Raw genomic sequence first — 18308 nt, forward strand, 5'->3', positions numbered from 1 at the left:
GTGCACAGATTTGACCAATACAGTATAAAATTCTTATATCCTATGACTTGGATCCATGCTTTTGTTAATACAGCCTGTAATTATATTTTTGCAACCACATCACACTGCTGAGTTATATTTAACTTTTTTGTTCCTTTTTTGTACATATCAGCAAAAACAAAACTTTTTTGCTGTTCTTAGCATGTTTTGCTAAGTGGTTCTAAACATAAACTTTGCTGATTCTCTTCTACTCTTCCAGGCTACTCTTAGTTTGTGACTTGTCTCTCTTTCAGCCTCCTATATCTCCTTTTTTGCTGCTTTGTTTTCTGATTTTAATCAAGCTTTTTCAACAGCCATATTATATTCTACAGCCATCTTCTGTCTTCTATTTATTCCTTTCATTTGTAGTTGCCATTATCTATCTTCATTTTTAGAAACTCTCTTTTCCATTAGCTTCTGTATTATGGATTTTGTTTATTGTTGTTCTGAGTTTAGTGAAATCTGCTTTTGAAGTCCAAAATGAATATTTGACTTTACTTGGCTTTAGTTTATGTTTTCTCCTATGTATTTGCTATTCCCATTTTATTTATTAAGTCTTCCTTACTGTTTAATCAAGCACAGTAGATTCTCTTGTATGTTAACTTATAAAAGAGGAAGTTATCAGAAAATAAGGTAGGAATTTCCTGGAAGAACCATGGAGATGGTATTCTCCATTAGTCTGAAAACAATGGTGCCTCTGCTCATCTACATTAGACTCATCTCTACTCATACTCTCTACTCATCTACACATCAACACTGGAGATTTTTAAGAAGAGATTGAACAAGAATTTGTCTGAAATAGCATGGGGCAGGGGTCAGCAACCTGAAACAGTGAAAGAGCCACTCGGAACCGGTTCCCTCACAAAAGGAAAAACTGGGAGCCGCAAAAAATTGTGTGCACATGCGCATACGTTTACGTTTTACGTTTTATTTAATTTATATACCGCCCTTCTCCCTGGGGACTCAGGGCGGTTCACAGGGCATATAAATAAAAATACAATACTATACAAAAGTTAAAACAGAGATTAAATCAATGCCCAATTAAAAAACAATAATACAATCTAAAATAACAATTTAAAACCCAGCTCCCCCATCAGGCCAGACCGGCCAATTCAAACAGATGGGTCTTCAGACCACGACGGAAAGTTCGGAGGTCCGATGCCGTCCGGAGCTCCACCGGCAGTTGGTTCCACAAAGCCGGGGCACCCACAGAGAAGGCTCTCCCCCTGGGGGCCGCCAGTCGGCATTCCCTGACCGGAGGCACCCTGAGGAGGCCCTCTCTGTGGGAACGCACAGGGCGGAGGGGAGTTGAAGCCGGCAGCAGGTGGTCCCCGAGGTACCCCGGACCCATGCCATGTACCCCGAGGTACCCCGGACCCATGCCATGTACCCCGGACCCATGCATACATGTGCGCATGCGCAGAACAGGGTTTGACTAAAGAGTGGAGCCAAGGCGAGATATTCACGTACCCTGCATATTTGAATTGATTGGTTGAACTTTTTTAGTCCCACTTTTTTTTTTGGACTGCACATGGCAGAGGACTAGGAGCCGGAGGAGGCGGCTGAAAGAGCCGCATTCGGCTCCGGAACCGCGGGTTGCAGACCTGTGGTATAGGGGTTCCTGCTGGAGCAGGGGCTTGGATTAGAAGATCTCCAAGGTCGCTTCCAACTCTGTTATTCTGTTATCTAGTCATTAAAATGGCTCCCCCCATCAATTCTATTACTGGAAAAAAAAATCATTGCACACTAAGTTGCTTTAGGGTTGTCTGGCTCTCCAGGAGATATATAGCAGGATTGTGGTACTATATGTGAAATCAGTTAGGGGCAGTTTAGTGGGAGTTGCACAGAAAGCTCAAACTTCATCCACTTTTACCAGCTTAGAATTCTAAATAGTATATGGAAAAGCAGACATTCTGACCTTGAGCCATGTTGGGAAACAAACATAATTGATACCATATTTGACATACTGATCCTAAGCATTAGAGAGATGGTGAATGTATTCAAAATTGCCAGGAGCAAAGTGCAGTAGGCTTAACATTCCCATGTCTCAGCTGTAGAATTTGGGGATGAGGGAACTGTAGGATTTCTGCTTTCACCAAGCTCACTGAAAATATACAGGCTACAAAGTCATCTTTAACTCATTTGCTCACCTTGCGTCAAAAAGACTATTACCTGGTTTCAGTGACAACCGTGCAACATGGAAAGTAATTGTATAATGAAAGCTGAATTAGAAAAACATAAGGATGGAATGTGCTGGTGCTAAAAGCTAATAAAGAAGCACTGATAACCCATGTGTGCAAATAGAGTAAGAGATACAGTATCATAAATCTACAGAGTGGAGCAGAATTAAGCATTATGCAAATATATTTTAAACTTAAATTTGTTGAGCAAATTAAAGTGACCTAATTAGCATGTGAAGGGATTTACATATCATGCTAACACGAGGGCAAGCAAAACAAATTTAAGATCATGTATAAATCAGACTTAGAGGACAGATACATAAAAGCAAACAATTTGATCTAGCATTCGTCATCAATAAGAACCAGTCCAACATTTGCCTATAAAACTTTCATCTGAAAATCTAAACAAGAGCTGATTTGTGCAGTTTATAGGCTAACATTCCATCTTCGATAATACATTGATAATTATTTAAAATTACACATAAAGAGAAGTTAATTTCTGACTACTTCTCAGTTGGCAGTTAGAATAATAAGTCCATGTAGATTAGTGCTGCACTATTTTTTGAATCTTCTTTCTGCAAATGACAGGGCAGCTGTGAAGATTAGTAAACATTAATGAGCATGTAATGTTTGCATTTCATTACACTTTTTATTTTTGAATATGTTGTTTCATATTATTGAATGGTGGCCTTCCAATATTTATTAGTATTATTTGAAGGTGATCTTTATATGTAAAAGCCTTCCTTTGATGTGAAGGCATGGAAGAAACAGTATGAATGACCCAGTAGCTTTCCCTCCTCCCTCCCTCCCTCCCTCCCTCCCTCCCTCCCTCCCTCCCTCCTTCCTTCCTTCCTTCCTTCCTTCCTTCCTTCCTTCCTTCCTTCCTTCCTTCCTTCCTTCCTTCCTTCAAACACACTCATCCAAATAGCAACATTTGCTCATGAGCAGCCAAAAAATGGAATATCTCCTTAAGGAAGCCTAAGGGTAAAATTGTATTCATTAATTTAGCATTCATTTCCTTTATTGTCTATAAGAAAAAAAACAGTATATGAGAGGTAGACACATACTTTTTAGTTTATATAATGACAGATGAGTATAACAGAAAATTGAAGGGGTTTTTTTAAAAGAGGTATTCAAAGAAGTAGCTCTGTTGTTTAAGAAACAAAAGGGTCAATCATACAACAAAGGATAAAAATGATCAAATGACTAGCCAGAGGCTAAAATACATGCATGGGGAAGAGTGACAGATTGTATATTAGCAGGAAATTTGATCTGGATATCAGTTGAAGGCTTAAAAAAAGCTGATGTGATTTAAAAAAATATTTGTGGTGTATTTGATCTTTCAGTTCAAGATATGCACAATATAGCTACTTAATGGAAATTAGAGAAAGGTATTTTGAAACAAAAGTATTTCACATTTATTTGCTGTTTTTTTTTCTTTAAAAAATACCTCTTTACATTAGTTGGTGCCTTTTAGTCATTATCAGAAAATAGCAGTTTTATCTTTAGATATCCTCATGCTTTTCAGATTATGTGCCTTTATAACACCTAATCATATTTTCTTTTTTGGAATTGCAAAATTAAATAAAAGGTCTTCTTAAGAATTTGTCAGTTGGGAAGGTCAGCTTTATTTGGAGAACCTCTGTGATTCAGTACATGAATGCTTCCTTATTTAGTGACCTCACAATGATTTTTAATTTCACTTTGCTGTAGGTACATGACATTCTGGTTTAATGTAATCCATTTTTTATAGATGTCATATTCATGCAATTTCAAAATATATAATCTTTAACTATTTCAAGTCTGCAAAATTTTATAGCTGCCATTTATTGTTGTAATTTAATAACAAAACATAAATATGTATGGTTTTATTATGTGTAGTTTAATAAAGAGTATGTGTAGTTTAATGAAGAGAAGGGTGAGGGGTGACATGATAGCAGTGTTCCAATATCTCAGGGGCTACCCCAAAGAAGAGGGAGTCAAGCTATTCTCCAAAGCACCTGAAAGTAGGACAAGAAGCAACGGATGGAAACTAGTCAAGGAGAGAAGCAACCTAGAACTAAGGAGAAACTTCCTGACAGAACAACTAACCAGTGGAACAACCTGCCTCCAGAAGTGGTGAATGCTCCAACACTGGAAGTTTTTAAGAAGAGACTGGCCAGCCACTTGTCTGAAATGGTTTAGGGTTTCCTGCCTGAGCAGGGGGTTGGACTAGATGACCTCCAAGGTCCCTTCCAACTTATTATTATTATTATTATTATTATTATTATTATTATTATTATTATTATTATTATTACTATTATCACAAACCATGAAAAACTCCTTATTGAATAGGCTGATTTATATCTGGGTAATATTTTCCCAAGGATTTCAAATGACAAAACAAAACTTGGCATTAAATGAAGACTATAAATCTTGACTTCAGGGATGCGGTGGCTCAGTGGGTTAGGACGCTGAACTTGTCGATTGGAAGGTCGGCAGTTTGGCGGGTCGAATCCCAAGTGCCGCGTAACAGAGTGAGCGCCTGTTACTCGTCCCAGCTTCTGCCCACCTAGCAGTTCGGAAGCACGTAAAAATGCAAGTAGAAAAATAGGGACCACTACGGTGGGAAGGTAACAGCGTTCCGTGCACCTTTGGCGTCTAGTCATGCCGGCCACATGACCACGGAGACGTCCTCGGACAAGCGCTGGCTCTTCGGCTATGAAACGGAGATGAGCACCGGCCCCTAGAGTCGGAAACGACTAGCACGCATGTGCGGGGGAACCTTTACCTTTACCTTTATAAATCTTGATGGTCACAAAACTCAAATGTTATTGATGTACTTGTAAAATGTCCATCATTATGTCAAAGATGGTAGAGAGAGAATCTGTTGCAATAACTCATGAGCCTCACTGGTGAATAATCTATGTCACAGGCTGATTTTAGCTGCATCTTTAATTTCCCTATCTCTTGTAGGAATAAATGGCATTATTTTATCTATACTGTATAAGCAATGAAGAATTAGATGTTTTAATGTTCTCTACTGTTTTTATTTTTTTACTGCTTTTATTGTTTTAAAATGTTTTTAAATTTTTTTATAGTAATACATGTTTTGAGTTGTAAGCTGCCCAGAATCATTTACTGAGATGGACAGCTATAGAAATCAAATAAATAAATAAACAAATAATAAAATAAAATGACATAAAGTAACCTTCCCCAATCTGATGCCTCTTGGTAGGTGCATCTGAAACTCCAGGCATCTCCAGCAGAACTTCTCGTCCAAGTCAACTTGTCAGACACCAAGTTAGAAAAGATTGTTTTAGGTCTTAATTCAAAGGTAGAGCAATTCATAGTTCAGTTGCTTCTTAAACAAATGTGTTCATGTTATAAGCACATCTGAACTTTCATCAGAAATATGTGACGGATGACAATTGGGTTAATTTGGTGGTGCCACACAGTTTAAGAAGACCTTTAGACCTTTTACTTTCAACCAATTGGTTCAAATGTACAATGGCCAGTATCTCACTTGACTAATGCTTGGTTCTATATTTGCAGCTATGTCTTCTTATCTTTGTATTCTTAAATCCGAACTTCCTGGTGCTATAGCAGGACTTCTGAATGGAGACCATAGTGGGTAAGGAGATATTTAAAATTATTCCATGAGGGAAAATACAATCATTTCCTTTGCATGCCTCTGGAAAAAAAGATAGATGGGACTTTGCAGATGTCCACACCTGTGCTTACCAGTTTGCAGTCTGAATGTGAAGAACAAGTGTAATTCCTTGCTGACTTAGTCCATAGTGATTAATAGGAGCCTGCAAGTTATAGCTTGCTGTCAGCATCTTTTATATCTGCAACTCTAATAAAAATATTTTGTTCTTATTTATGCCAAATGAGGAATTCTTGGAGTGAGTTTGCAAATTCAGCAGGACTATGTGACAACAATTTTTCCCAAGCTGGACTGTTTTAGGCTGAAAATAGATGATTAGATGTGTTCATCTTTCCACCTGCATATTTTAAAAAGTCTTTGTACATTAGGAAATCAGGATAAACAAGGCAAGAAGCATAGCTAATGTGTCACTTTTTACATTTAAATAGACAAGCATTGAAATATGCACACGTTCTTTGAAGTGGTATGGCTATTACAGTCTTCCCAACTTAGGGTCTTCCAGATAGTTTGAGCAAAGATTCCAGAATTCTTGGTGGTAAAACTATCTGAAGAATAGATTGGGTCTAATAGTTATATAAACTGAGGTTGAAGTATATTGAAAACCCTTTTCTGGGGCTACCTCAAGTGCTTTTTCCATTACCTTGCTCTTCCTGTTCAGCTGGACAGAATTCCATTGTTTCCCTTTCTGATTGGAAAATTCAATTTTCTAACTCAAGGTCTGATGTATGCAAGCCTTATTTAATTGTCTTTTAGATCAACTGGAACTTCATGTAAAAGAAACCAATGGATTCTTTTTTCTTGTAGAAACAGCCCCAAGTTGTATTTCTGTTTTCCTTACTGCTGGCTTCACAAGGTGACCTCATCCCATACATTTCATACAGAGAGAATTTGACATGAATATTTTTCCCTTTGCAAAATAAAATACTACCAAGATGAAACCTAATTTGTATTGGATTTTGTCACTTGCCAAAGGAACCACACTAGGCATAAAACATAAGAACTGAACCTGTGCTTCAGCTTGAACCTTTTAAACTACTCTTTTCATTTTACTGTATTAAACTTTTTTAAAATCAGCTAAGCAAAATTTGGCAGGTATCAACATTTTTAAATATTTTTGTTTTTGATGAGTAGTTCTTAGAGTTGCCTTCGGGAATTGTTCCAGTTTCATATTTATTTTATAATTCTTCCAATTTGGCTGTGTAGCTACGTCCACTATATTTTTACTATTAACTCAAAATCAAACACACACACACACAGAAGAACACATATATAAACACACATATAGTGCGGCTTAGTTTTCTGACAAAAATATTCCAATGTTGCTCTTGTTTTGAATAAGCTGCCTTTGTTCCTGCTTGGTTGCTTTTCTAGTCTTCGGCTTTCATGAATTTGAACTTTTATCATTAAAAATATACTTTTCGAATGGTAAGTCAGTTAAAAATATTTTAGGTTTTTTTTTTAAAGGCAACAGCAGCAGAAGTATTTTCATTGTTCATCCTTGGACTGACAGAGCTAATACTATATGATGACTCCCTATTCATGAGAAGGCAAGGCCATGAAAGGGTTCCTTCCTTGTTTTCCTGGAAGAAGCATCAGAATTAACCTTCTCAACCCCCCTCCACCCCAAACTCTGAAAAAAGAAATAAAAGAGTGAATGATTATACAGTCTACCACAAGAAAGTAATTATCTCCTCTCCTTGCCACATAGCCAACAGAATCAAAAGATTCCCAAGATTGGGAAAACTAGGCAATGCAAGGTTCTGCACCTCTCTAGTGAATGCAATCAAATGTCACCAGCACTTCACAGATAAAATGGAAGACACCATGTTTTTATTACTTGTATTTGTATTACTGTTAGCTGCCCAGGGTTGCATGCCACAAAATAGGAGGCCATATATATTAGTCAATCAATCAAATAAATTAGCAACCTCTAAGAGGTGAGCAGGTGATTCTAATATTAGTAGTCCTTCAAGAATTATGGATATGCTGTTCCAGCACAACCAGACCCCTTTCTCATTAGGGCAGAAGAAACAGCAGCAAAGGAGCTGGGTGATGGCCTGAACTGAACAAAAAGGAAGCTCAAAACTGTCAGTTTAATACCATTGCTCTAGACTTTTAGTTGCGCAATATTGGAAGAAGGAGGAACTGCCTTCTATAGAAGAGTGGACTTTGGAAGTTTCTAACTTGGCAGAAATGGCAAAGATTTCAGCATATTTGAAAGAACAATCGCAACAGAGATATATTATGGAATGGAGAAGATGGATTGAATATACACAGAATAAATATGGGACTAAAAAGTTTCATTTAGCATTTGAATAAGTATTGGTTTTATATGATGTATTATTAGTTATTTGTTATTGGTTAGTAATATAGTTATGTTTAAGTTGAGTTAAAGTGCAATAGAATTTAGTGTTTTATTTTAGCTTGTTAGCATATTTTAGTTTAAGTTTGTAAAGTTTATACCCTGTATTCAGCTCTGGGATGTTGGGGGGGGAGGGTAAGGGAGGGTAAGGGGCAGGGGAGGGGGAGGGAGGGAGTTTTTCTTTTTAAAAAATGTACTGTAAAACTTTTCAATAAAAAAATACCATTGCTCTAGATACCCTTTACAGCAACTCAGCTCTACCACAGAAGAGACTGAGACAGTAGCAACAGCAACAGCTGCATAGTCCTTTACGGCGCTCTCTTACAGTTTACAGAGTCAGCATATTGCCCCCAACAACCTAGGAATAGGTCCTCATTTTACCAAACTCAGAAGGATAGAAGGCTAAGTCAACCTTGAGCTGGTCAGGATTGAACTGCTAGATGTAGACAGAGTTAGCTTGCAATACTGCATTCTAACCACTGCATCTTCATTGCTCAGTATGAAGTGGCAGCTTACTCCAGCAACCAGAAAGGCTACAACAGGTTCTTTTATACCTCTAGAAGAGAATATATGTAATTCAGGATTGAATTGTAGAGTCCTTAGTGGTTGCTCAGCATAGCTGTTTCCTTGCAGATGTGTCATTACCTAAGTAAGTAGCATCATCAGTGCAAGTGACCATGGGGTTTGCTGGTTTGCTGCTGTTTATATATATTAGCTTGCCTTGCCAGTTTTGTGAGGATGTGGCTTCTTCCTTGGGTTTCCTTGATTAGAGCATTATTTTCTGCCTGATAGTTATATGGTATTGATCCTTGCTTAGCTGAATAGTGGCTGCTGGAGGGAATGTGTTCTAGTCTTTTTGTTTCCTTCCTAGGTTTTTTATTGTCTCTTTTGAATAATATGAATTTCCTCTATTGGGTCTCGGGTCAGGTGAGCACATCTGGGCCAACTGTTTCCTATTCTAGGGACAAAGGTATGAGGAGAAAGTGAGCTACCTCAAAGTAGATGCCAGATGCAGAGGAAAATCAAAACCAATTCTTAACAGAGAAATTGAAAAGAGTGTGACAAGAGATAAAGGCCCCTTCTTAAATACTGTTAAGAAAGAAAGGGAGTATTTGTTGGTGAGATGATACATGAATCCCAGCTCCACTTCAGTGACAAATTCCAGCATCGTCCTCTTACCCTTGTAACATAGTTATATTACAGGGATGAAGGGGGGGAGAGAAAGCCAAAACCTTAGGATAAAACTAGGGAAGTGGAGAAGGGGACAAATACAAATGACAATACAGCTCAAGCAGTGGTTTCTATAAGCACAGGAGCAACATTAGCCTATTTGTTAAATGATCAGAAAGGACTCCATTCCTCTGGGGATTATGAGTAAAGTTTAAGAGTGCCATAAGAATGTCAAGACGAAAATATCCCTGCTCAGGTGTTCACCTGGAACAGTACCAATTCTGCTGGGCAAGGCAGCAAATAGGCACAACAATACCTACTACCAAATCAATGCCCAACCTGCTATATATAGTATTTTTCTTTGAGACAAAAGTCCCATTGTTACAGTTCTTTGATATCATATTATCAAAGAGCAAATAAGGCAGCACTAAACTTTGTTTTTTTTTTATTCTGAACTCTAAATTATATCTTCCAATGGATTTAAGGTGTGAGATTTCCCAAACATCGAGGATGAGCAGGTAATGATTTTGACTCCAGGCTGGTGGTAGTGAGAGATTTCCTTATGAATGTGTTCAAATGATGAACCTAGATGATGTTTAGATCTCTGCAGAAGACCTGATAATGAAAGTAGGATCAGTGACCTTGCTTATAATCGGATCCTTTGTTTTATAGACAGATCCTTATTCTTCAGAGGCAATTCTCAAGCCCTTAGGAGTCACGTATTGGCAGGATTCCTTAAGTAGATTTATAGAAAGGGAAAACTTTTTATGTTACAGAAAACATAGTACCTGGATATGCTTATTTTAGTATCCAACTTATTCCCATGTTGATTAGGATGGTTTCTTGACCATCTTACTAATAAAACGTTGATGCACACGGGAGCTTGACTATTCATTTTCATGATGAAGGAAGAATATGTAGATGTTATGTGGTTGTAATATTTTGGAAACTCTCATCTTCCCAGGCTCCGAGAAGCCCGTTACAGAGGAATTAACTTTAGAGAAAATCTAAATAAATTGTAAAAAGTGTTAGAATTCATGTTCAATTCATCCTAGGATAGAGATTTTTTTCATTCAAAGAGCACAATATCAGGTTGTAGCAATTTGCAAGGGATTATGGCTAAAATATTGAGGGGTGACACATGCACACAGCAGTGGATTACTAATTCCAGTAATAATTCTTCCTTTATCATGAAAATGAATAGCCAGCTCCCCTGTGTGCATCAATGGAAAACAGTACTCCTGTGGCCTTAACTTTAACCAAGGAGAGCAGGGTAACTGGAAGCATTATTGGTGGGAGGGAATCTTGCATTTTTCCCACCATGGCAACTGTTTTAAGAATACTCATAATGTGCTCTCACAGTTCCATTGGCTCACAAATATTCGGGACCTCTGGCAAAAGGCATATATACAGATTTATATAGAATAAGAACTGAAGTCTAAATATTAGCCCATCTGACATTTTCAAGAGAATGTGCCAGGACTGCTGAAGACATCTGGCTGTGCCAAAAGTTATATACTGAAGAATAAACTCTTTATTAGAAAATCCTCTCTACCAGTTGGCCTGAATAGCCAAAGAAAATGTTTTGGAGACATGGTGTTGAAATCCTTGTAAAGGAAAAGAACTATCGCTGAAACAGATTAAAAATATTCATGGCTCATTCTTTAACCATATAGGATAAATATATTAGATCCCATGTATATAGCATCTAATATAATTGACCAGAGTAACTGTATATTAAATTATCATATCAGTCCACCATGTTTTAGAGGGAATCTTTTTATTTATGAACAGTTTTTAGTGAGAGTTTGAGAGCATAGTTCTAACCTTGAGAGCTGCTAGCTTTTCTGATTATACTGTTTTTTTCCCATAACAAATATTTTTAAATTGCTGTATAAGCAAGAAGCATCTTTCTTGCTTTTGTCAACATCAGCCAAAGACTTAAGTGCTGATAGGGCAGAATTCCCAATTGCCTAAATAACATTTTAAAAAGAGATTCTTGTTCCCATGAGCTTTATATTTCCTTAAATTAATCTATGATGGAGCAGAACTTTCACATCTACCTTTTTGCAATGGATTTTTAAAATAAAAGAAAGGCTTATAAATGAAAAACAGGTAGTTGCATGCCAAATCAAGGAAGGAAAGAAAATGTTTGGTTTCAAGGTGGTAGGAGATATGCGATGTGTCATTTTCTAAGAAATTTGGAGACCTCTATTTTAATAATATTTTTGCTAATACACCACCTCACATAGGAGACATTTTATCCCTGCTCCACTGTGTGTGTAAAATACCTTCTCCTCCAAAAGATCATGCTTGCAATCAAATGTGCGCTTTTAATTTGAATTGGTTAAGCAACATTTCTGTGCCAAGAACACATTTTGGGTTTTGAGAGCATGCTGTGGGCCCACTCACAAAATGGCTATCATAGGATATCTCCCTATTCATAAAAGTAGAGTTTCACAAAATGAAAGAGACAAATTAGCTATTTGGGGTGTTCCTTATTATTCAAATGGTGTTTTAGTGAGGTCCAAAGCAATTGCTGCAAATAAATACGATGCAAGAAGTTTATAACATCCTAGTTTCTTATTTATTTGCTTTTTTACTAAATACTTTTTAAGGTGGAAAAGAGGCTGATAGGCATCCAGGGAAAGGATTTCTCAGGGACCGACATTGTCAAAAATTGATAGCAGGAATTTTGTAATGTTTGTCTGTCTGTCTGCTTAGGAATAACACAAGCATATATACCTCTCACCTCTTTATATTATTTTGTTTGGTATTCTTGAGAACTCAGATGCGTCATACTGCTTTGTAAAACATATACTAGCTTGATAAATACATCTTAATATGGATTTTAATTTTTATCTGTTTATCTGTTTATCTCAGTATGTAGGTGAAGATATATTGAATTTGTTTGCATTATATCTTCTAATAGTTCTTGGTATCTTGATGGAAGATTACTGCTGCTGATTACCTCAGTTTGTATTGTCTTCCCTCTAGCACTTCTTCCTAAAATTGGTGAGTAATTTTAAAGAGAATATTCCTGTTGTGTAATTTACCATTGGCAGCCAACTTTTCTTTCTAATAGCAGCTTGATTGAGAGACGTCAGAGAGGCTCTTAATATGAGTTTAAATAAATTAAGGAAAGATTGATCAGGGTAGATTTATTTGCAATTTAGTCTGCCTTCCAGACTTGCCTAGTTAAACTATTAGTTAGATTGCCCATATTTTGTCTGCTCTACTAAAATTAAACATTTACAGAAAAACATTAAAGAAATGCATTTACTTATTGTATGCCATTATTGGTAGACCAGTTCTAATTCAGTGCTGTAAAGCTACATAAATGGTCTGTGACAGGCAAGTTGGAATGTTTTTGATGGAGTTTTAAGCCCCAGACACCAAACTCTATAATGAAAAACATACCTACAATGTGAAATTCTTTTAACCTTATACCAGGATCACTTTCTTTATAAATTGTTTCTTATTTTTACTGTTATTTTACAGGCTTTCTTGGCTACACAAGTAGTTTATCATTTTTCTTTATGGTGTACTTTGCTCTTGTGGTAAGTAAAAAGATTCCAGATCATAGCTTATGTTTTCTTTTTATTTTGATCGATTTCAGAATTCCTTTGAAACAGATGTCTGTCTTTAAAAAATTTGTCTTTAAAACCAAAGTATTCCTTCTCCTGTCTTTTACATGCAGCGTATGTGTTTCCTTGTGTGTGGGTAAGTTTTTTGGCTTAAAAAATCAGGAATATGAAAAAAAACACCATTGTTAATTTTTTTGGACTGTAAAATGGAGTACAGTGTATTTGTTTTTGCTGACAGGGCAATGAAAAATATTAGTCTGCGTGGGATGGAATTTTTCATCCTTACTTCAAACCACCATTTACTGCAACTTGCACAGAAGAAAATGTCATCTTTTCCAAGTAAATTGAATTTACGTGTTAGTTTAATAGCGCAAAGCACAAGAAGCAGCAAAACTCTTCTGAGAAATTTAACATCTATATTAATATATCAAGGTCTTATTCTTTCAGACTGAAAGAAACTCTTTCTTCCCAGTCTGTCTCTGTGTCAAATAGGTCATTCAGTGCTGATGTTTACATTCATCGCTTCTTTTGTGATCTATGGAAAACAGTAAGGGTGTGCATTTGGTTTAGATTTACTTCTACTGTGGTTTCTGCAACAGTAAAGAATATGTAGAAATGGATACATTTCAGGATAGGTTTAGAAATGAATTATCTTCAAACCCAACATCTCTATGTGCAGGGGCCACAAATGTGTATTCAAGCAATTGATATGTTTTAAACGTTCCCGCATATGCTGGTAACAACTGTGTCATCTATATCTTGGAGGTATTTATTTATTTAATCAAATTTATATACCACCCATCTCATCTAAGTGACTCAGGGCAGTTCACAAATAAAAACCATGAAAAGTGATATAGTTCAAAACAGTATTAAAAACAGAGTTAAAGAGATAAGAGTTACAGAGGTTAAAAAAAATTAAAAGGCAGAGGGAGTGCCCTTAAGACACCAACCACCCCCATGGAATACATACCATTCTTAGACACCCATACCAGTTGGCAGAGCCAGATCTTGAAGCTGTTCTGGAAGTGTGGGAGAATGGGTCTTACCTCACCTCTGGGGGCAAGATGTTCCATAGGGTATGGGCCACAGCAGAGAAGACTCTTTTCCTAGGTTCTGCCAGCCAAAATGTTTTAGTGTTAGGGGCTTTGGGGATAGGACATATTTATACACATTGGCCAAGTTGAGAGACGGTGTATCATTGCCTCTTTCAAGGTTTGTGGCATCACATTCTTCCTTAAGGAAGAGTTCACTATCTTTTACATCCAATCCCTTATTCCCTATCTCACCACCTAGGAGTGTAGCCTAAAGGTATTGGATCTCATTCCACACAGAACCCCAATTCCTCAGAATTCACAGGTTCAGAAAAATCTCAGGTGATCTCACAAGGTATGATGACTATCATCTCCTGAGATTTTGTCCATCAGATTTCCAAATATGAATAAATGCAAGCAATTATATTGGCAAAATGCCTAGCAAAAAGGTCAGCTGGTAAAAAAATATATCTTGAACCCCATTTGAGAATGTATATTGGAGGTAGTGAAGGAGGAGAAAATAGAAACTTTATAATACGTTATATTATAGGGAATAGCTTTAATTAGAAGAACATTGAAATGTAACAAAAAATCACTGTCTTCCTTTTTTGTCACTGTTCTCCTTTTCTTAGGCTATTTTAATGCGGCGCACTACATGAGCCCATTACATATGCTGTCAAAATTACAGATACTTCCATAATCCAGAAAGGTTGCTGATCCTTGGGTGCAAAAAATACCTTCTATTCAATTGAAAAGGGAATCCATAGCTAAATCCACAGATATGCTCATGTGGTCTCTGGAAGAGAGTGAATAAGGACTAGTGAATATACAATATACATTCTGCTCCCTTTCCCTTCCACTATCATATATATTCAGGAGTGCCATTGCACACATGTTCCTTCTTGGTGGGTTGTCTCCCATTATTCTGTGATACTGTACTTTCAAAGCAAGCAACTCTCAAATAAATTATTGCCCCCCCCTTTTCTTTGGGTAGTTAACCCATAGGCCTGGGTAAGATTACTTTACTACTTGGCTGTTAGTAAGAGGTTACCACTTTACCTATTTATCTTCCTTTGAGTGCAAAGATTGGCTTTCAGTGGCTCATGTTAATCACTAGACTCGAGTAATAACTGAGTGCTATGCGTGCTGATGCTGTTTTAATTTTCAGTCACATTGATGTGTAAAGAAAACTGGCAGAGGGCATCAAATAGGTACAAGTAAAACCAGAACAGAATGATAATAATTATTTATATGTGTGTGGATTTATCTATTTCATTATGCCCCCATCACTCCTATTTTCTTTTAAATGGTTGCTCTTTGACCTAGGATAGATTGATGGAAGAAGAAATTAAAGCAAATGAAATAGCAATAACAGCCATGCTTAAACATCATCATTCTCTCTCTGCCTTCCACCTGAGCAGGCATGCTTTGCTGAAGTTTGGTGCTTTCCCTGTAGAATAATAAGCAGTGCCCCTTGACTCTCTTGTCTTGTGTTGACTTGCAGGCAAACCTTACTTTTCCTGTGTTTTTAAGAAGATAAAAATCACATAAAGGCTGTCCTGCAAAAATGCCATCCAGAGTGGAAGACAACCAGTCCATTAAGGAATTGAACTATAGGATAAAAATCAGACTTCAAAGCTGTCAAAATCTCTCCCTAAGGGCAGCATCTTTCAAGATCTCCAAAATATTTTTGCCAAGTCTAGGAGATGATAATCTTCTGCAAGCTCAGCAACCTTCTGTGAGCTAAATTGCCATTCATTAATACCTACTTGGGCTTACCTGCATCCAGTATGTCTCAGTTCCTTGGCAGGTCCAGTGACAGATCACTTATTCACCATCCTGTTTGTTGTAAAAGGATTTTAACCAGATAGTCTGGGAGGGAGATGGCTGTGTACACTGTATCTAAATGATGTCTTAACCATGTTCTTAGGTATTTTTGTTGTAACACACATTTTACTTGATTCTGGTTTGTTTGCCGAGTTCTGTTCCCAAGTAAAAGTCCCAGTTGTTTAATGATTTTGCGTGAGCTTGATAATACTAGAACTATTCATTCTCTCAGTGCCTAACTGATGACCAATCAGGGATTATTCAAAACAATTATTCTCTGCATTTAATAGCACATAAATCTCACTGGTTGTTGTCACTAGGGGTTGTTTTTATTGTTGTTTGGTATTTTGCTCTTCAGGTCAGTTGGATTTTGATACGTTGCTTTTGGGTTGTAAGCAGTCCAGAATCTTTGGAAATCTGTTGGAGAATATAATAAAATAAAATATATAGTCAAAATATGCCCAACAAATTTTTTTGAAGAACTTAAAGAGTGAAGAATATTAAGACAAGCAACAAAAACATTTAAATGAATTTCAAAGAAGTAAATAATCAGAGAAATTGTTTGGCCATTGAATAACAGGGGCATTTAGGAAGTGGAGGAAATTACCACGAATTGTATGAATTCTTCATCCCTGTTTTCACTTCTGAAGATGCAGGCCAGATACTGTGTCTGAACTGCATTTTTCAGGAAAGGGATGGGTAAACTAGGCAAAGTAACAAGAGATAAATGCAATTGACAAATTAAAAACAAATAAATCCTTGGCTCCAGATGGTATCTGTCAGGAGGCTGTTTAAAAATTAAAATATGAAGTTGCCGGTTTTTTGACAGAAATAGGCAATTTCTCTTTAAGAACAGCATTTGCTCCCAAAGACAGGAAGAGAGCCAGCAAGACTCCAAACATAGAAAAAAATCACAGTCAAGTGAGCTTATTCATTCCAGGTAAAATGGTAAAAAGCATTACCAAAGAAAAATAATTTATAGCTTCTTTTCAGCATGTTATTCTAATATGGCTTCTGCAAGAATAAATCTCATCTTTGTAAGTACAGGTATCTAAATACATCTTGGCACCTGGATAACCTTTAAAGGCCCTTTATTGTTACTCTGCCAAGTGCTTGTCTACTGCATATTTCTTAACTGCTGATTCATTTACTTCTAATAATCAATATTAAAAGATAGAATCTACCCACTACCCAATATTTTCACTATCAGTTCTAAAGCCAGTTGCTGTACCTGGTCTCATTAGTTTGGTCTTAAATATAATTGTAGGCCCATTGTTTTTTTTAAACTTTGCTCCTTGACTTCTTAAGTTACTACAGCTTCCAGACATTTGCATTTTCAGCTATCAGAATCACGTCATCTGCATTGCACAAGTCATTTATAGTTCTTCCTCCAGTTTTAAAACCACGCTGATCATCTTCCAATACATCTTCGGTAATATACATTCAGCATAAACGTTGAATAAAAAGGGAGGGGGAGTACATAGCCTTGACTCACTTCATTGCTAAGCTGAAGCCAGTCGCAGTCTTTTCTGGATTATGGCTTCCTGACTTATGTGTGGGTTTTGCATGAGGACAGTGAAATGGCCCGAGTTCCCTATTTTCCTGTGAATATTCCACACCTTATGATAATCAAACATGATAATCATGTTTACACAAACAGTAAAGCATATACAGGTAGTCCTCGACTTACACAATCGACTGGGCACAATTGAGCCCAGAATTGTTAAGTGAGACATTTATTATGTGAGTTTTGTCCCCTTTACAATATGTCTTGCCACAGTTGTTAAGTGAATTACTGAAGTTAAGTTAGTAACCCAGTGGTTAAGTAAATCTGGCTTCCCCATTGACTTTTGCTTGTCAGACGATCACATGACCATGGGACACAACAACACATCATCAATATGAGCAGTTGCCAAGCATCTGAATTTTAATCACAAGACCATGGAGATGCTGCAAAAGTTATAACTGAAAAATGGTCATAAGTCACTTTAATCAACTTTGAATGATCACTAAATGAACTGTTGTAAGTTGAGGACTACCCGTACCAACTTCTTTTTGTCATTTTTTGCCTTTCTCAATTGTCCATTGTGCACCACCAATAATATCTCTTCTTCCTTGACTTTTTCTAAAGCCAGCTTGAATAGCTAGGATTTCCCTTTCTCTTAAGAAGGGCTCTGATCTGTGTTGGATGATCCTAAGTATTATTTTGCTAGCATGGATAAGGATATATGTTTACATACAATGATTTCTTCTCTTTCTGGTTTTGGTATGTGAACTGAGGTCTTCCAATCTCTTGTTCATTTTGTCATTCTTCAGATTTGCTGGCATAGTTTAATCTATTAAATTAATTCTATTAGTTCCTGTAGTCTCCTGATTTGGTAATGACCAATTCATAGAATTATAGAGTTGGAAGGGACCTTAGAGGTCTTTTAGTCCACCCCCCTGCTCATGGAGGGAGACAGAGGGCAGCAGACCTTTCATAGG

At 36.9% G+C, this 18308-nt stretch overlaps 1 protein-coding gene across 3 annotated transcripts in view; it reads left to right on the forward strand.

Annotated features, from left to right (window-relative positions):
* SLC38A6 (solute carrier family 38 member 6) overlaps positions 1 to 18308 on the forward strand; it is a 44761-nt gene that overhangs the window by 14161 nt on the left and 12292 nt on the right. For all 3 annotated transcript variants that reach the window (XM_083370253.1, XM_083370254.1, XM_083370255.1), the window contains 3 exons: positions 5733 to 5811; positions 12312 to 12394; positions 12881 to 12939. In XM_083370253.1, the coding sequence (XP_083226379.1) occupies positions 5733 to 5811; positions 12312 to 12394; positions 12881 to 12939 (221 nt within the window). The remainder of the gene's footprint in view (positions 1 to 5732; positions 5812 to 12311; positions 12395 to 12880; positions 12940 to 18308) is intronic.

The sequence above is a fragment of the Vipera ursinii genome (assembly GCF_947247035.1).
Source record: "Vipera ursinii genome assembly, chromosome: 1".
In the NCBI taxonomy this organism is placed as follows: Eukaryota; Metazoa; Chordata; class Lepidosauria; order Squamata; family Viperidae; genus Vipera; species Vipera ursinii.